We start from the raw sequence: 21,343 nt of genomic DNA, 5'->3' as shown, positions 1-21,343 counted from the left end.
TAACGTTTTCTGAAGGTAGCCAGTAAATAAGTTTTAGAATCCTACATCTCTCGGTCACAGTAAACTGATTGTCTAAAGAAATAATTCTTTAGCCAAATCATAAAATTTGCTGTTTAATTTTACTTTTTACGCTGTAATTTTCTACCTTTTTGTTCTGTCATTTGCAATGAAAAGATAATAGGTTTTTTTTCGAGCTATAAGTTGATAAAATTCATGACCCAAGAGTTTTGTGCTTTTATACTAATCGTTGTTTGGCCCAAGTATTTCTGGTGATTATTTTTTTAATACACTTTTGTGTTTATCTAATTAATTCCATTTCTTAAAAGAAATTATGTATAAAACCTTAATTAAAAGTCTCCTTTTAAAAATACATGTCGTCTCCGAAGTAATTGAAACATTTCAACATGACAGGAACACTAGAACACATAAAGACCTTACTAAAGAATAACATATATCTATGCCAATAGCACTAAATTAAGTATGCTTAAATTAAAGTAACTTGTGATCGGAACATACATGTGATTGGATTTGTCTTCCCTTTTGGATTTAGAGTTACTTTGTACACTGTTTATACACCTCATTACAATCATGATATTTCTATGTCAAAATTATGAAGTATCACCGGATAACTTTCAGCATGTAAACAATCCCAAAAGACCTGAGATAAGGGAAGTAATCCAAAATTTTCAGTCAATAGCACGATTGAATGACTGGCATCTAAACTTCAAATTAGTACTGATGTAATCCGAAAATACCTCCAAATAAATTTTACTAGCCGAAAAAAAAAATATTTTAATGCCACCTACATAAAAAAAATCATATTGACTAGAATATTTTCTCTCGTGAGACAGTAAGGCAAGCCATTTATCTTGTCATGCTAATAACTCCTAACAATTTTAAATTTATGAAAGGACCTGATGTATTCCTTACGAGATTTTAAGTACATATACTTATCTTCATACTGTGGCTGTGTCCAGCGTATGACTTTTATTTCATGCATGCAGGAAATGAATTCTTGCTCAGCATTAGAGTTTGTATCATGGTCTCACTAACCATTTCTAACGTTTCCATTACTTTACATTTTAAAAAAGTAATTTTCAATCCCCGTGCATGTCCGAATGTTAAATGAATAGGCCTGCAGCAGCGCTAAGCTTGTCGTAAAAGGCGACTAAATAGTGCTCAGAACGCTTTGCCCACAGAGCAACTGGGATGTGTGCCCCAGGTGGTAGAATGGGATACCCTGGCGTATTACATGCTGGGGTTGTCAGGCTGTAATACGGAAAAACTGACCGCAAACCATAGTGGTGCACCGTGTTGGGAAAGATGCCACGTTCCTCGTGCGTTAAAGAACCCTACTGTGGTATTCCGCCACATAAGGCTAAATTGCCCGACCCTACCCATATCTCCCTATTTCCAGTGGCAATCAAAACTTATCGACCCCATTGTCCTTGTGTCCCATCTCTTTTTCATTTCATCAACATTTCATGTTCATTTTATCATCAATTTCATGTTCATCGTCTGAATATAGCTAAAATATTGCTGCTCGGACGTTAAACCCCAACAAACAAAGTAATTTTCACTGTGAATTCCCAGGACAAATGAGATCTTAAAGTTGCATACCGTTGAAAAGCTTGGAAAATAAGGCTTCCAAAATCATTATGTTAAGGTACGATAATAGTAGAAATTCTTCACAAAATTTACTTGAATAAATAATACTGAAAATCCACATGTTCTGCTAACTGACGGCATGGAGGCAAATTACTCACACATGTAAACAATATTCATACACTTTTGTAGTTAATTACATATATGATTTTAAAGTACACATTCTCGGCTTTATTTTGACTACTTTTAATCATAATACACACAAATAATGCACTTACAATGCATATGTCTAGGTTCAGTGTGTTTTTTGGTACTACATAGGGGGGTTGCCATTTGACCCGGAAGTGGTTAGTGAGACCCATACTGTTCTCCACATTGCTCTTTAATACGAATTATTTCATATTTTAAAAGAGTGATAAATCAGAAAACCAATTTTAAACAGATGCAAGGTATGACAATGGCATTGAAAAAACTACTAGTAAAATATACATATTCAAAAAAATTTTGTTTTAATTATTCAAGGGCCTTAAAAAGCATTTTGAAGTAGTGTATCCATTTGCACCATGAGAACTGATTTGTTCAACGTGTCATGATTTGTCGTTCTATTTCCGCTACCCTGGACTTGACTTTAATGAGCAGTCGGCGGTGTCTCTAGAAAAGCAGATGGACGCTTACCTTACCGGTGCACCATGATCCCAGTCGTTGTTGTGTGTGGCTATTTTCCCTGTCTGGTCTATGTCCCTGGAATACATTCTTTTGATTTCCGCTAGAATCCTGGTTCCCTTGATTACTCGTTTATAGTTCTTTTCACATATTAAATCTAAAATCAAAAAGGGTTTGTGAAAATATTTATTCCAGGAATATTTTTGAAAAAAATGTTTGGTGCTTGTTTGTATTGAGGGAATCGTATAGAGTAAAAAACATTGTTTAAAACTCTCCAGTTCAATGTTTACATTTGTAAAACTAATATGCAATATCTAAGAATGATATATTTTATAATACGCAATATTATTCATTAAGCATTGTCCTTAAGGAGAAGTTTAAAGAGGAATGAAAAGTATAATTGAATGGTCCTCTAAAAAACAGGAATCAAAAGGAAGTTTAGCGCTTTAAAGCTTGGTTTAACTATTCGTTCCCATCGGAAATGCCGGTTCCAAGTGAGGGCAATGCCGTTTTTTTTCCAACATTTTCGTTTTTGCCTTGATATTGCCATTGGTTACATATTCCTTAACTTTCCCTATCAGGTAGGGCAATTTTTATAACCCTTTACTTGTAGACAGACATACCGCGTTCTTCAAACAAACAGAGCATAACAAGGTAAAAAGAAAAGGTACTACACAGACATTTTCCGCTTAACAACAATGTCGAAAACAATAGTCAAAATTAATAGTTACAGTATATCCACAACACCCATGGACATGAAAACAAGGAAATTTAACAGAGTTAACAGCCCTGATTACAAACAGATAATTCAGTCGACTTTAGTAATTGGTTACCGGTGTACTTCCACTGCAGATTTTTAGAGCACACAATTTGTGAAATACTCATTTAGAAGGTTCATGAAATAAAATTGAAAAAAAAGATACTTGTCTGTTTCACTCAGTTATATATAGCACTGAGTTATCTAGGTCATTGGTTTATCAAATGTCCTATGTAACTTGATTTTTCATTTAGAGATTGTTTACTTATGACTTTAATTGAGTTGACAACGTCTCACAATTGTACTATAAACAACAGTGGACACAGACAAAGAACATTATTTTATTCCGTTATCCATCTGCTTCTTTTTTCGAATGGAACACAATTTAATTTAAGACAGGAATTGGACATGTTAAACATAAAAAGATTTGTTTTCGCTCGATTGTTAAATGTCGTTCTTTCCCAAAATGTTGCTCAGACTGTCAATCAATTAGGTGTTAGCTTTACAAACTAGTACATGCACATGTTCACGGCCTGTATGTTCCTGTGAAAACCACCAACAGCTGAAGAAAAGGTATATTTTATACAAAAAATATAATAGTAGGCCAAGTAGTCAAGCACATTTAACGTAGTGCAGACAGGGTTGACAGAGATGTCTCAGCTGAAGAGGGCTCTTTTGGTAAACATTTTTGTTAAGATTTTCGCATTTTTTATATTTGCTTACCCAAGGTTGGCAGTGGAATAAGTTAACACTTACTGTAATTGTCAATGGGACAATAAAAACGGTCAATAAAAGATTCCCTCTATATGTATAAAATTTCTATCGATGCAAAACAAATTAGTTATAATTTTTCTTCTTTGTGTAACAAAATACTTTCCATTTGATAATTCATTAACTAATACTTATTTGTTAAGTATTAGTTAGGATTTTTGTGCTGTGCTAAACGTATAACAGGAAATAGTTTTGTAATTTAAGATCAAAGGTACCGCTTGACTCATTAGATGTATATGTATGACACCACCATTATCTGTTGTACCTTAATGGACTTGTCATGTTCGCAATAAAACAATTAGTTTTGTTTAATAATTTCATGTCTGCAGTTTGGAGTCTTTGGTTGTTTCTATATTTTCACTTGTCCCTTGTACTACTCATGTTTTTATTCTGTTTTCCTTTATAATCTCACATTGATTGGTCTATATACATTTAGACAATCAACCACATTTGCCATATATAGATGTTTGGCCATTTTATATTAGGCATGGCTTCAAGGAGCAATAACATATCTCTTAGAAGAATTTTGGTGAGACGCGTAATGCTTGCCTCCGTGTGTGTGTGTTGTTACGTGTCTTTGCACTGTGTGTAACGTGCTACCTGTCTGGTGTGTTTCCATTTGATATTTCATGTTGTATTTTGTCTCTGGAATTAAGTTTTAATTTTTATATTTCTATTTGTTCTTTAACATGATTATCATTACCATGGATCATGAAGGTTCATCAAAATAACTACAAACACTGTCGTATGGAAGATGCAATTATATGACATTTTATGAAACTTTATTCTCCTTTACAATAAATTATCTATGCATATATGTATGCAAATCTCATCCCCGTGCAGGTCCGGGTGTTAAAAGAATAGGCCTGCATCAGCGATAAGCTTGTCGTAAAAGGCGACTAAATAGTGCTCAGAACCCTAGCCGGGGGCTAGGGCGCTTTGCCCACAGAGCAACTGGCATGTGTGCCAAAGGTGGTGGAATGGGGTACCCCTGGCGTGTTACATGCTGGGGTTGTCAGGCTATAATACGGAAAACCTGACCGCAAACCATAGTGGTGCACCGTGTTGGGAAAGATGCCACGTTCCTCGCACGTTCAAGAACCCTACTGTGGTATTCTCCCGGAGTAGGAACCATAGGGCTCCGCCACAGGAGGCTAAATTGCCCGACCCTACCCATATCTCCCTATTTCCAGTGGCAATCAAAATTTATCGACCCCATTGTCCTTGTGTCCCATCCCTTTTTCATTTCATCATCATTTCATGTTCATTTTATCATCAATTTCATGTTCATCGTCTGAATATAGCTGAAATATTGCTGCTCGGACGTTAAACCCCAACAAACAAAACATGTAAGCAAATCTTCTTAAACATTTTTAGTGTCCCTATTCACAAATAAGCATTCCTCTTTCCTAAGAATATACGAAATGCTTATACAATAAAATTGATTAACATTAAAATTCATTTAAATTGTACATCAGATTATTCAAGAGTGAAAAAGAGGCAGGCCTGTCGTTTTAATGTCTTGCAATTTCATTAACTTTTCCCCGACTTTGCGATATTTTGGCATTTCCGAGAGAACTGGCGGCAGCATCTACAGTGAATTTCGAACGTCAGGCGTTGTTCGGAGGTTGGGTATTTGTTTGTAATAAAGACAAATTTCTTCACGCAATAGCATTGAGGAAATAATTAGCATTAAACAGAAGAATATTAAACGAAAGAACTATTTTGTACTGTCAAACCACATTTTATTCAGATCATTTAACAAAGCTGTGAAATCAACTAGACTACAGCTATCTTCTTATTCTGAAAAAAAATTATCTCTAGTTTGAGCTTTGAAGATTATGCACAATAAATTGGAACACATAATCATGTTATTATTTAAAGCAACCGTTTTCGAACAGAATGTGTTCATGTATTCATTTTGACCTGTAGTTCTTAAGTACAATTACATTTTTCATTATCATTTAACGTAAATAAATGTGATTCACAATCAATCTTTCAATGGACTGTTTTACAGAAATGTAGAATTCAGAAATTATTCAACCCGACAGAATGTTTCCAAAAAAAAGTTTAACACAGCAGTAGCGACTAAAATTTCTTCAGAAAACAAAATAAAATAACCATGAAAGAACATCATATAAAATTAATTGATAACGTGTAAGTTTTTTGTTTCTTTCTTTCTTTTTCAATTCGGTCTTAAATCACTACATTAAACAGTTTAACATTTATTTTCTTTATAAATTTAAACATATTCACTATCACAACACCGTCTCGGTATTCTACAGTTAGTTTTATATCCCTTTGATTACTTCATTTTGACTAACCGTTTATTCATTATTGTATTTAAATGATTAGTACTGTATAGTTTCCATGACAAAAATGCCATATTGTATCATTTCGCCCAAAAAGAAATATACCTTTATTACATTATATGAGCAAATTGATTATTGATTTTGAATTATCCTATCCTGGTTCCCAGGACAACGTTCCAGGTATTGGCAACTAGCAATACACTCTCACGAGGCAAGATTATCTTCAAGAGTAAAATTTGTAGTTACACATATACAAACTCTGAATATTGCGATCGGGAACCAGTCTAGAATCACCAACAAGAGAAGTGAAGCTTTTTGAGTTCCGAAATTTCAGTATGAGAGACAACAAAGAGACCCAGAGTGATTACTTTTATGCGATTTGATCCAGTCGAACCACATATTCATGTTCCATTATCGATTCGTATCCGGTTGTTGGTTTCAGACGAGAAACCAGACGAACCAGAAGTAGAATAAGTCGATTCGTACCGGCTAATTGAAAACAAGCCAGAATTTGTGTCTGCAATAGATTTTGTAACTAAATCATTTCAAATGGATGACACAAATCAAAACGTTATATAGAAAGGCTTAATAAATCGCAATTTTAATTTCAAAACCTATAATTGTTTTGATACTACAAAGCCATTTTTAAAAGGTAACAGTGAACTTTCTCACTAGTCCATCCTTAAAAAGATAGTTATTGGATCTAAGGTAGTTTAGAAATAGGTAAAAGTGAAGATTTTAATACATTTTCCACCGGTCAATTTCAAAACCATCCCAATTATTGTCTAGTGCGTGTGTCTTAAGTATTCTACAGATTTAAATTACATGTATTACACAATTATAGCTTGCTTTGACGACAGAAATGACTAGTTTGAAAGATTATGCAATTCATTAAACATTTTGCTTGTGATAATAACATTTAAATGTATAGCTATTTTCAAAAAGTCAAAACAAGCATGAATTTTTGTCTTCAAAATTCAATTTCAAATATGCTTCGACATTCAACTCGCACATGACGTTTATCACAAATGCCAACAATTTGCTACCGAATATGCAACCGCATTTATCCACCAACGATGTATCCTTTGACGCATTGGGCATCACACTGTTCGAGATACGAATTTGTGTATTTATGATCCTGTTTAATGAACCATAAGAATTCGGCTCCTGACTGGATGCATTTCCCTCCGTTGCATCTTTCCACCGTTTCGGATCTGAAACCTCCATCACAGTCTTGCTGAGATAATCCTACTGTGGCTCCCTGAAAATAAATTTCAAGTATTAATCAATACATATCATTTCCATTTTCTATATTGACGACGACAGTCCCATAGTGTTAAAGTAAATTTTTTACCGCAATTTAGATTTTCAAAAGACATCAAACTTAATCGAAAATCAAACGAACACATGCAACAAAAATATTTTAGGTACGGTACTAACTATACAAGAAAAACCACCCAATTTTCTTCAATGACAGCATAGGTATTAAGTAGAAGCTTTTTGCTAAGATTGATGCAAAGAAATCATAATTAACTTTTCACATTGTTAGTAAAATAGCGGATTGATAGATTGATAATTTGACTGATTGAGGTTTAACGTCTAATGATAGATATTTCTTGCATATCAGGACTTGTCTTTTTTTAATTTTTAATATAATCACACAGATGCAACAGGCTACACAACACATTCAGACAAGCTATTCTGATTCCCATTAAAGCGGTCATTCTTTTGTATCTGAAATATCATGAGCTAAAGGAGACAAGAGAATTACCAATTTTAAAGTTTTTGGTATGACCATATTCTCCTGTATCCAAGAAAAATTGAAAAACGTTATCAATATATGAAGAAGTTTGTATGTTTGTGCAAGTAATCCATTGTCAGGAGTTCGTACACCAACCAAATCGCAACATGCTATCGGGGCTAGTTTATACAAATCAAAAACTAAATTCAATGAAAGTGCATATTTTTTTCATAAGCGGTAAAAGCTTAAACAGTATTTTGTTAACTGTATGTTGGCTATGTTCATTCAAAGAATTCAGGGATCTTCACAAAAAACTACAATGGGAACATAAACGCCAGTCAGCGTAGAACCTGAATCCAAAATAGAAAGTACTTTCAGAGATCAACAAAAGGTCTTCATCAATTGATAAAAACACACCTTTAAGTTATCTTTGAAAGAAAATGCCCCCTTTGGTAACAGAGCTGTAAAAAGTCTTCATAACCAATTATAAAATTTTTATAACGGCACAAAACACATTGATGACCAACATTTTTTTGCTATGGAGAGGCGCGTGAATTTTACGGTGGTATTTAACTAGTTATATTATGCCTTACTACACCTTTGTTATTTAAGAGAAAAACTGAAACAAAAAAAAACAACCTTTAAATTCACTCAATATTGTATCCAATTCAATCCATGAAATATTTTAACATAGACCATATAGATAGAATGAGATATCCACTCGATATAAAGAGCGCTCGTAGTTAGTGAAAGCTAACTCAGATCAAATGAAGAAATTGCAATTTCATTAAGATTACCAACATTAGAGTTAATTGATCACTACGATTCCAGTTGATCTACTGCAATAACCTTGAATATGTGTTTTACTTTCACATATAAAAAAGGTTTATAGTTTTTCTGTGTATTTCATTTGATTTTACACGTATTGACACCTTCCTCTTTTGTATTTTCACACATCTTCTACATTTATGGAAAATGGTTTACAAAACATTAGAAGTATATCGCAGTCTCATTTGGTTGTGACTTTCTTGGTGTATTCGAATTTCTGAATGACGTCCAGGTGTTGGCTAGATTGATCACAGTTATTAGTACGGATCATTGAAATGTTTCATTTTGGCAAAGATCAAATTCATTGTTCATTTTTCTTCATAATCGTGAAACAATTAATCAATCGTTAAAATTACACTTTCTCGAAACAATGTGTAATACCAATATATGAAGCAATATTAGTTGGAACTGTTGACATTTGGAAGTAAAATTTAATATATATTCTTAAAGCTTGACTTTTAGCCTTACAGCTAAACGTTCTTCTATATAATGGCATCTGATTGTCTGTCGACAAAATCATCTGAATATTTCATATTACAAACTGAACATAGTTAACAAGACGAGATTAAAATGGTAATCAAGGATTCTGAAAAACAAGTTTTAATGTTAATGAGAGTGTGTCATGTAATCCGGGGATTAAGGGAATTTATATCTTGTTGACGCCGTACATTGCTAATTAAACGGAAGTGTATTTGTATTCCAATATACTTTGTGATGGCATACAGAAACGTGTTCGTAAACAAGACAGAATTTCATTACCGACCAGCTTGTTGTTTAAAATGGTAAAATTTCGTATTCATTTTATAGATGTCTCAGCGGTACGAGTTCGAGTCCCGCGGAGGGAACGACCAAAAATTTGCATCGCAAATTTGACAGTTCTAACATCGTTGGGAATTTTTCAGACCTTTCTATACGTTTACATATCTTCCCTGTATCAATTTGATCCGATGAAGCAGTGTAGCGAATATATGTGTGTGTGTGTGTGTGTGTGTGTGTGTGTGTGTGTGTGTGTGATACCTTCCGGCCAAACCATTGACGTAAACAAATTTGCAAATCTCTTTATGTGTAGCCTCGAATAATTTTTTTGATATCAAGTCGTAGGTAGCCTGTGATGTTTCGCTTAAGGCTAAGGGGAAGCCTTTTTTTTTGTTGTTTGTTTTAAGAGTAAAACGTCTTGGTTCAAAGTATATCAGGTTTAAGAGTTCAACAAACTTTCTGTACTTTTAGAAAATTTTAACAAAATGAAGAGGCAAATGGAATTTTTGTATATTTTTTATTATCTTTTTTCAATTTATTTTTTGTACGCAGTAAAGTAAACGACAGATCTGTTAGCATCATCAACACTTTTGCACACAGTTTATTACATTTTAAGCGAGAATAAGGGAATGATTTATTGTTTTCATATCAGATTAAGAGAACTGAAATTTCTCCAGCACTCTGTTGCCAAGGATACATTTGAGATATTAGAAATTCGACTGTATTTCTCTGCTAATTTGCAAAATGGCTTCGTTGTCATTTTGGTTTTATTTTTTATTTTTTTTTTTAAATTTGTCACTATTTTCAACACTTGTGCAACAATCAAGTATTTATCACGTATAGTACGTGAAACACTGTGAAGTATTCGGTATGAATTTACCAGTTATGTACCACATAAATTGAGATATGTAAGATGAATTTATAAGATGTTATAGCAGCTTTGAATGAATAATATTTACAAAGAAAGGCTTTCCGAAGTTATAGCTAATGACATAAAATAGTACTTACACAAATATAGCAAATCTCGTGACGATTACACAAGTCTCTGGCTTCCTCGTCGATTTCCAGTAGAGAAGCAACATCACAATTTGTACTAAGGACATCAAGTTGCGGACATACATCTGATAGAATATAACATTTCTTGGTAATTATTTTTCAATGAAAATTTATTAAGATATATTAATACAGATTTTGATGATGATAATTCTTTAGTTTTAAATCATATAATGTGATCATATGTTTTTTTTCTACTTTAACTAATTCACTCATATCACATCATATAAAAGTGTATAGCGGTTAATTTTCGCAAGGTTGAAGAAATTTTAGAAATAAAAGCTTGCCAATTTTTGGCTATTTTTTTTTATATAACTTCAAAAAACGCCAAAAATAAAGATTGAGAACATTTAATAACCCTATTCATAAAGTAAATCGCGAATTCCGGCAAACTAAACAAATAATATCTTATTCTTTATGTATTAAATTAATATATTTTGATACTGTAGGCAATTTACCTTCAGATTCTGGTAGGCCTGGACTATAGGGAGGATCAATCTGGATAGGTTCCTCGTCGTTTTCATCTGGAAATATGATTTTGATTGCAGAATTGAAATATCTTAGATACATAAATCCGATATTTAATAAAAAAAAAAAACATGTTTTAATGAAAAGGTAAATCGAAATTACACAAGTACCAATGACAATGAGGAATTTTGATTAAGGGTAATCAATACGGAACATATAAAACATATAAAACTACCAAGCTCCATGCAGCGGTAGTCGTTCGTTTCCTCTCTTTCTAACCGATGCACACAGGCCTTTCGAAAATTTTCGGACATTATTCAAATAAAATTTGACAATCCTTGAAATTTTTGAGACGGGTGGTTGCGGCGTCTAGAATGAATTTCAAACGTCAGACGCTGTTCGGAGGTTGATAAAATTACAAGAACAAACAACAAGAAAGACCAAGAATAAAATACACATAGAGACAAACCAAAACCGCGGGGTTAAGTACTTCTATTGGATACACATCCCATTCTATGGTATTGGGGGATGGATTAGATTTTCGTATCAGGAGTTAGAAGTTTGAATTGGAAAATCGAATTTATTGATTTCAAAATTATTATTATTTTAAGTAAATTATTACTTCGACTGTTAAGGAATTTCAGAAGTATAAAATATTAGTTAGTAATGGAGTAATACGAAAGAAAAAAGGCTATAGCGGATTCTGTGGTGTAATGGGGAGACTAATGAAAGATAGAAATTTGTTCCTGTTCTTCGAAAAATACGCACCGTGCTGCAGGTAATGCCCGGTAAAGAGAAAATATGAAGTTGCACACGTATACCATTACTCTTAGAGCACATTCATATCAGACACTATCTAAAACCACATACAGCAGATTCTCCGTCTATATGAAATCACCGACTAAATTTGAAATCCATTCATCCATTAAGAGCCAATTGTTTTGTAAAGAAACGTTTTTTTCTATCCATAGTGAACAAATTGAGAGTCCTACGAAACAGGAAGTTAATGTCGTACAACACCGAAAATCACTTACAGAGGATGCACCAATTATATAACGAATGGTAGGATAGATAATCAATGACAAAACATCAGAACCCTTTCACAAAGAGAAGTTGTAATCCATCCATTTTTTTTTTCCTTTTAGATTATTACAAATATTTTACACGTATCAACAAACAAATAATACATTGCTACTCAATTAAATTTCACAGGTGTCATCGATTAATATGAAATAATGTTAACATTGTTGGATATTGCTAAGCAATCAGTGCGGCTATCTTACAATATATCGGTTGATTTCTATCATTATTGTTGAAAGAAGGACGAGTTGGTAATGGGCTCTAACAATCGTTTGCAAACGTCTTGTGTAATCATGAAAATGGTTTTGGAATTTTATTATTTGATTAACCTTCGGATAAGTACCATTTGAAGATATTAAACACCTCATTACATTGAAATCGTTTTCCTATTTGCGATATAATCAGACTCTTCATTTTCAGTTTTTCTATTTAGTAAAAAAGAAACCAACAAAGATCCTCTCATGTGGCATAAATTGTAGAAGGCTTACAAACTAGTTTTATTCGATTGAAATCAAGGATAAACTTATTTTCAGCAAAAGTCAACTACCTCTGGAATTATAGTATAGGGATAAGTTTGATGCAGTTAAAATTAGGAAGCAAGTTAAAAGTTGATCTTTCCATTAAATTCAACTAATCGAATTTTGTCATGAAGATGAAAATAGTACAGCCTTGTGATATTGACACTTATATAATGGTCCTAGGTAGTTAAATACTGAATAGAGATAATGATGATGAAAAGATTCAAACGAAATGTGGGCATACTATCCATAACAATGTAGATCAATATCATATGATTTACGTCATGATGTAAGTGCATGTTTCAATGTCAATATAAATTCCCTTGTTATATATATCAGGTATAGAAAAAAAATGTTTAGTCTAATTGCGCACGAGCATATCCGAGCTTATCAGTACGGTTCTATGCCATATGATTTGTGTGTTATGTTGACAAGAATTTATTAAATTCACTTTATAGCAAGTCTCATACTTGAAATCAAAATGCCTGAATGAATAATATCAAACTAGCGAGCCACAATGATCTGACAGTGAGTCCAGAAAAGCCATTTTGCAACAAGTCAACTCTATAGAAACAAGTTGTGGGACAAGATTTGGTACTTACCTTCTAAATTATCAACATCATATGTTTCACGGTACTGTTTTACAAAATCTTCCAATCTTTGCTGGGCATCGTCTACTAGAAGAAAAACATGTGCATGTTTAGGAAAAGTGGAAACAGTAGTTTTGTTTGTCAACTAATTTTCCGAATAAATATGACTAGTTTCGTCAAGTGAATGAAAGGAAGGAGCATATGTGTTGCATTAAATGGCGATCATTTGGGAGCAAATTCTACTCAGACGTGGATAATCTTAGTCCGATTTCATAAAATATCACAAATTAAGATTTTCCTCAAATATGTCCTCAACTCTAATGTTGACAAGTCAGATCACTTGAAATTGATGACTTGGGGAAAAAAAAACAGGACTTAAGAAAATTTTCAACTTGAGTCTTTTTTTATGGAACCCAGGCCTAATTGAAATTCGTCTATGACACCAGAAATAAGTCCGACAAATGTCTATGACAATCACCGTTCTACCTAGGCTGTGATCTAAAGACCTTTGAAGGAAGTCATATTAGTTTTTGTTCATATTTACTACGTTTGATTCAGTCCCAGCACAAAACACCATGTACATGAAGAAGTTTTTTTTTTAAACCGTGATAGATAAAAATACATGCGCCAACAAAAACTGTCAATGAAAGCAGTCACATATGTATCTGTAGTAGTAGAATTATCAACTTAAATCCCCTCACCATTGTCATCGTTTCGATTATGTTTTAAACACGTGCAAGATTGTTTATATCAATGTACCAAACGAGAACTAAACTTAAACGACTGAACTAACTATTGGTTCTATGTAAGTGATGATGTTTCTCAATGTATCATTTGCTTAAAATCTACAATAAAATATTGCAAATTCCGCATGCTGTACATGTGTTCCAAGGAGTATCCTATCTTCAGCAGTATTAAAACAAAATATAAAGGAAGATCTAAATAAAAAAATAAAAAAGACTTGCAGTACCCAAAACCACAAATATTGCAACTAGGAAGCCACCGTTCACGACGAGCAATACAAGGAATGGAGCAAGGTGTTTAAGGGCTTTTAAATTTCGTAATACTCCACTTTTTGGAAATAATATAAGGTATATATCGGCTCAAACAAGTCATGATACTGGGCTGGAAAATACCATCGGGGACCTTTGGTTCATCAGCAGTTTCATCAACCAAGTGGTTGCAAAATACAATAATACCATTCAAATTAGTATTACAGTTTTCTTTATTCGTGTTCAAGGAGTAATTTCTAACAAAATATATAAGAAGGTCTAAATGAAAAGAGTCTATGATGATTGAAATTTAATTTTCCCCTGAAAAGTCCCTAAATATGGCAGGTATATAGCTGAAACTCGTCGGATATAGGTTTATAGTTGTACTTATGTTACATGTTTATTCACAACTTAACGAATTTTGTGTTATTACCACATGCATTGCACCGTAACAACAAACCTTATTCCTAAAGTAACAGATTTTTGTGTTGTAAAAATATACCTTGTTCTTGAACTGGCTGATCGTACCAAAGTCCTGAGTTATCTGCATATGGAGTTTGACTACGTTTTTCCTCTGGAACAGGCTCTGTTTGATCTTGTCTATTTTCTTTTACCAATCCTGAATCTTTTAAACTCTGAAGAGTCTCCTCTATTTCTAACGCCTTCTGTATTTCTGAATACTCTTCCTCTAAATATGGTTCACCTTTTCGTATTTGGGCCAGGGTTGCAGATTTTAAAGCGGAAGCTAGGTAATCATTTTCTTTGTCTTCGAGGTACTCAATCAATTGCAACTGTGCAACTTTCCCTCGAAGCTCTTGAACTTCCTGTACCAAATTTAGCAACGTCTCTTCATTGCTCTTATCTGAACTGTCTCTTTTGGTCATCCTTTTTTTCTTTTTGAGTGAATTATTTTCGTTTGTTGCGACAATTTCTTTGCCAATTTCTACGAGCTTTTCTTTATTATCAGGGCTAATTTCATCTTTGACCTCAGTTTCTTTAAATACATCTTTTAGTTCGTCGGTTGACACTGGTTCAGGTGCATTATCTTTGCCTTTGTCATTCTCCGCCGATTTTTCCTCTGATGATGGCACTTTTACAGCTTCAGATAAAAGCTGATCCATTTGCTCTGGGGAAATTTTATCAACACTCTGATCTGACTTCGCATTTGTATTTTTCTTCTTTTCGCTTTTGTCGATTTCATTAAAGATTTCTTTAATTTCATTTAACGTTGGCGTTTCCTTGTCACTGGATTGAACTAAATTTTCATCTCGGTTTTTGACTACACTGTCTTGTCTTGGATAAGAATCAAGCATGTTTGCAAATACATACTGATCATTTATATCTTCGTCATCCCTATCACCGCCGTAACGGTATGGCAGATATTCATCGTAAGGCAAATATTGGTCACTTATATCCCTATATAGATTTTGTAAACTATCGTCATCTATTCTTCTTCGTTTCCTTCGGAGAACCTCTAATGCGTTTCGTAGATCAGAAGGTGATTGTGTTCGTCGTTTCTGCACAGAAAATGAGCTATTGGGTCTGAATTGCGAGAACGTCAAAAGTACTGTTATAGCTAATAAATTCCTCATATTGGATGCTATCTGAAAGAAAGATAAATTCAAATATGAACGTAGATGTATATACATGTATTAACCCATTTTAAATATAAATAAAAGTAGATGATTGTTGGAACACTTTTACTACTAGTATCCTGAATTGTTTATTTATTAGAGAAATTAACGCGTTAATTTACAATGTTTTATGATAAGCTCTTCGGCGACATCAAGTATAGGTTTAAATTACTTTACAAATTCAGTTACGAACTATAAATCTCTCAGAAAAACTATTACTTATTATATTGTATTGATGGTTTATTAACCTTAATTTACCTTTTCGACTAATATAGAACAATTCTAAAATCTATGAAAATCCAAGTAGGTATGGTATTAAACAAAGTAAATCTGAATCAGTGATGATTTTAGTGAAAATTATCATTTTCAATTTTATATTGATCTTTGTCAAATCTCGGGAACTCGTCATTTATCACAAAAGCTGACGTTGTTTGTCGATGGTGATAATAGCGTGTGTTGGCGGAAGTGTGGAATGGAAGGAACAATAATGAATCGCATCTAAATTTATCAAGGTGTACTGCAATGTGAGGGTATAACACATGATCAATTCAAATACGGCATTTAAATCAAGTTCCTTCAAAGTATGTGTTTGGTTGGCTTTTCGTTGCTAATGCTTTGAAATATGTTTTCTGGTAAGCTAAAAATCCATCAGTTTTATGTAGAAGTCGTGTACGGGTAACCGGACTGTGCTTTCCATTTGTTTATTGTAAGTCAAGAGTTCGCTTAATGATCTTCATTAATTTTTTGTTATTTATTTTTCGTATCGGGGCCTTTTTATACATATATTTTGTTTTATATTAATGAACTTTGTTCATATTTCACCCTGATATGAACCGTAGTGCATTGATTTGACCCTTTCATACTAATGCAATATATACAACTATAATATATGGATACACTAGGTATGATTCTCCTTGAAAATAATGTCGTTTTTTTATTAAAAAAAGTATTGTATTGAAGGCTTTATAATAACTATATTGCCCTGGAATAGTAAAAGAAAAATAAGTATGATATATGTGCAATTATACAAAAGACAATCTGAAATCCCCTGCTATATGTGTTTATATGTAAATAACCTGTAATTCATGATAATTGATATATATATATAATGACCCTTGTGGAGCATTTTTTGTTACAGATGTACGAAGATGAAGACAAATAGGAACGAAGTTATAAACTTGTTGAATTATTACAATAAAGAGCGTATGTTATAATAAGACTGAGTCGAAGGATAACATACATGCTGAACAAAACAAATTAGTTTCGAAGGTTGTGATGGAATTAGTATTTGCTGCTTTTTACTTGAAGACTGTTTCGTACTTCTTTTCATCCGTATATATATGTGACCTTTATTATTCTATATCTTTAGACATTTTTATATTCTTAGTTATAATTTGAGCTATGTGGACGAACAAGCTATTCCAATGTATAGATTATGAATTTATCAGATTATGAAAAGTTTTTCTTTTTTCTTTTTTAATATTGACAATTTCGTTTTTTTTGACGTTATCCACAATTTTTTATAAAATAAAGAGTTTTTCGAGGATTGTTTTTTATATAGGCTCTCAAAGCTCGTTGGGAGTTGTTCAATGTGCATTCTCCCGGGCAATTCTAAAGCTTATAAAAATAATATAATAGTAACATGTTTGCCCGTAGATAAAAAGGTGAGGTTTTGATATTTTTTTCTTGTTTGTAAAATTGAAAATTGAAAATTCATGTTTTGATTTTTAAATTATCTTTAATATTTTTATTATACCCAGAGCAGTTATATAACTCTTTTTAACAATATTGAATACGAGGCCATTGGCGACATTTCAGGATTGAGCAATGAAAGAGTAATCAAGGGAACCAAGGTTATAGCGGTAATCAAAAGAATGCAATCCAGTAACAAAGACCAGACATTGAAAAGAGACACACACATCAAAGAACATAAAGTAACTAAAGTCATACAAACTTTTCTAGAAAAGCAGAGTACGCTTACCCTACCGGTGCACATGGTTCATGTTCCTAGTTTTTAGGGGAGTCCGAGTTGCTCATTTGCCTCTGTTGCTTTGTGTGTATGATTTTAGTTACTCTGTGTTCTTTGTTGTGTCTATCTGTTTTCCATGTCTGGTCTTTGTCCCTAGGTTGCATTCTTTTGATTACCGCTATAACCTTGGTTCCCTTGATTACTCTTTCAAATGTTTAGAAAGAAAGTTTGACGTTACGCAGATTATTCATGCTAATTTTCAAACTATTTCGATCTTAATAAAGATACAGATATATCTGTATAGACATTCTAGTGTCTATTCGGGGTCTTGATTCTTGCTTGGAGACCATCGGTTGGCAGACTAATATAACATATTACTATTTAAACAATAGAAAAATCGATCGTAAAATGCATTGCCGGCAAAGTAATTACTGTCAACAATCCAATTTATGATTCTTTCCGAAATCAAATAAAACAAAAAGGCTCTAAAGCATATACTCTATGGCTTCGCTACAGACACATGTTTAAAATAAACGTTATTACAATTGTGCAAGCGGGAGTTAGAAATGGATTTATGTGTGTTTAAAGAAGAAAACCATAATATCTCAAGAGTAATATTATTTAATTTAACAAATCAGTGTTGTAGTATTTGTTCACTAAAGTTACAGAAGTCAGAAAACGTGGGATAATGCACTGACTATTTTCAATTGTTTTTACATCTACATCGTCACACTAAGAAAAGCAACAAATGCTAAAATTGTCTTTAGTTCCTGGTACAAGTTTTTGAAACCAAATAAAAGCATAAACGACTTTTAAAAATCTTTACTTAAATAACGCGGAAGTTAAACGCGAAAATATTAAAAGGAAACATATGAAAAATATGGCTCCTTACAATGGACTTTAATACGAGTTCTTGAATCCCCTAGTATAAACAAATTATTATATACATCACCACAGTAATATGGTGTTTGTTGGTGAACGTAATATATACAAATATAACTGAAGATGTAAGTAAAATAGCGAAAGTATTGTATAGCTAATAGCCAATTAGCCAATTATGTACTACGCCCGTCACCCTTAAGGTTTTTCTTCAAAGGAAAAAATCAACTAGGAGGAGTGATAAACGTTGAGCAGTACCCAAGTTTATTTACAAAATCGTCTAAATTTAAATAAATACGATTGATTCATGAGTATAAACCAAAAAAAATGAAAGAAATATGATGTTTCTTGCGAATACAAGTTGTATCCTTTAATATTCTGTCGTGCATGAAATATTGCTGTAAATTTCGGAAAGGTGCGTTGCTATTTCGTTTTAGTACTGAATAGATATACATTTTGCATCGATTCATGCAACTATTTGTTCGATCGATGGCTGATTGGTGACCGATATATGATGGGTCAATAAACATTGACCGATCGACCGTCTTGTCAGTAATTATTTTATTTCGGGATATCCGTTCGGGCCAATTTTGACCAACAACTTATTTGCGACAGTGCAACGTTTGTGGCACCCACTTTGCACAAAAACAAACTCATCTCCACGCTATAAATTAAGTATTCGATTGAGATATTTTAATTTTTTTAAATTGTGAACAGGAAATGAATACGGTAAACAGTTGAACAACCAAAAACTTCAATACCGCTCTTTGTCCATTTGGAAAAACTCAAAACATTTGATCATGGATGGGCTCTCAGATATATTTTTGTTGTCTTCGTTTGACATGCTACTCCTGGTATTGTGCGCTCTAACTTCCTTGTTTTGGCATGGTCCAAAACCCCTGCAAGACAGCTTTTAGTTTTCCTTTGTTTCTTTTTGTTAAATAAATTTTACATATTCAGTTATAATTAATTTAGTTTATGCTGACCAACACTTACTATACATACTTACACACATTCTATGTATATATTAATTGAAATGCATGCATAAGTAGGCTGTCGCAAATAAGTGTGCTATTCTGGCGCAATTAAATCAAATTTTAAAAAATGTATGTGACACAAATTATACTGCTGAGAATAGGTTATTTGTGAATAAGGATTCTTCCTGCTTTATGACTATAATAATAATCCGCAAATAAATAAACAAATACTGTTTTAGCCCATTATGAATTGTAAAGAAGAAATTTATGACGAGAAAAAAAATGTCTTATGTCGGGGAAGCCCATGTTATAATCGACAAGTTCATGATGTCGGTCGTAGAACTGAAAGATAAAAGACTTAAATCTAATTTGAATATTTATAGGTTCTTTACCGCGACAACTTAATATTTCTAATCAATACTTGAACCAGCCATCTTTAAAGAACTTATGCACATTTTAATACCACAAAATAAAATATAGGAAATATGATATAGTGATTATTCAAGATTGCACCTTACACTACAGTCTGTATCCAAAATAAAAAGAAAACAAAATTCTAATACTGACCTAAAACCATTCAAGAGATTAAACTTATCTGAGAGGTAACGAGATCTGACGGTTTTTTTTTTATTGTTCTCAAACAAGAGGACAACAAGCTTTTAAGAAAAAAAATTAAAACAAAAGACGTTTTAAAATATCCATAAAAGGAATAAACAAATTCAACACAGACATATAAAAAGGTTTTGATAGAAGCTTAATCTCCAATAAAAATTTACTGCAGTCAAAGCTAAAATGACAAATATCAACGAACACAAGGAACCAAGCTTTGAGTGGAAATTAAAAGAATATATTCCGAGGACAAAGACCAGAAATGGAAATAAGACGCAACAAAGAACATGAAAACATCAAAATAACACGTACGGAGAAACAGAAAAATGAGCTTCCTGGACTCCACAAACAACTAGGAGCATGGACCAGCTGCACCCCTAGGGTAAGCGTCCTCTACGTTTCTAAAAACACCCGCCCAGTTGCTTAAAAATGTCACGTCGGGTGTAGACAAATAGGAAGGAAAAACAACAACAAAATAAACAAATCATGGACAAATGGATACACAAAAACGATCCATGAGTTCATGATAACGACCATAAAACTTGTGATGACTTCAATCTTGTAGCAACATAACCCTGTTCCAGAAGCCTAATTGTCTAGCGCGGTACAAAAGATCCTTGTTGTTACGGCAAGTTCTGGAATAACGTATGATTGCTATGAAAACTCAATACACAACTGATAAAGGAATGTTACAATAGATGAAAGGAAAATACGGAATGGAACGTCATCCCGTTTGTCGTATTGTTTGGTCATGAGTTCATTTTTCATCGAACTCTAAGTGTAGGAGAAGATATAACACTGACTTCATAGTGTCTGTAGTGTCCTTTATCGCAAGTACTTTGGGGTAGATGCAATTTATAAAATCCCCTAAACTTTCATTGTTTAAGGACAATACGTCATATATAGAGCGGAACTGAGAATAAAAGATCTGGCTAAACGATGTTCCTTTTATGGATCAGGTCAGCTATAAAGTCAGCCTCATAAGACTGAAGGAATAAGTCAGTGGGTAGCAAAGCACAATTTCTTCCTGTTGCATTGCCGACCGCCTGTTGAAAAGCGCGCCCAACACACTGTAAAAATTCCAATATTTTGACAACATCTTCTTCGGTATATTTGAAAGATGATTTGGAGTCCTTTTTTC

At 33.1% G+C, this 21,343-nt stretch overlaps 1 protein-coding gene across 5 annotated transcripts in view; it reads right to left on the bottom strand.

The window, feature by feature from the left end:
• Nucleotides 1-5,519: 5,519 nt before the first annotated feature.
• LOC148625137 (uncharacterized) overlaps nucleotides 5,520-21,343 on the bottom strand; it is a 31,045-nt gene continuing 15,221 nt past the window's right edge. For 4 of the 5 annotated variants that reach the window (XM_088568447.1, XM_088568450.1, XM_088568449.1 and 1 more), the window contains 5 exons: nucleotides 14,637-15,738; nucleotides 13,155-13,229; nucleotides 10,945-11,010; nucleotides 10,442-10,554; nucleotides 5,520-7,369 (listed from right to left, as the gene is read on the bottom strand). In XM_088568447.1, the coding sequence (XP_088424573.1) occupies nucleotides 7,172-7,369; nucleotides 10,442-10,554; nucleotides 10,945-11,010; nucleotides 13,155-13,229; nucleotides 14,637-15,726 (1,542 nt within the window). In that variant the 5' untranslated portion in view covers nucleotides 15,727-15,738 and the 3' untranslated portion in view covers nucleotides 5,520-7,171. The remainder of the gene's footprint in view (nucleotides 7,370-10,441; nucleotides 10,555-10,944; nucleotides 11,011-13,154; nucleotides 13,230-14,636; nucleotides 15,739-21,343) is intronic. The other variant, XM_088568451.1, reaches the window with a different exon arrangement.

The sequence above is a fragment of the Perna viridis genome, chromosome 2, assembly GCF_037379345.1.
Source record: "Perna viridis isolate PV_CMFRI_1.1 ecotype Kerala chromosome 2, ASM3737934v1, whole genome shotgun sequence".
Classification (NCBI taxonomy): Eukaryota; Metazoa; Mollusca; class Bivalvia; order Mytilida; family Mytilidae; genus Perna; species Perna viridis.
This window is presented reverse-complemented; position numbering and strand designations above follow the sequence as displayed.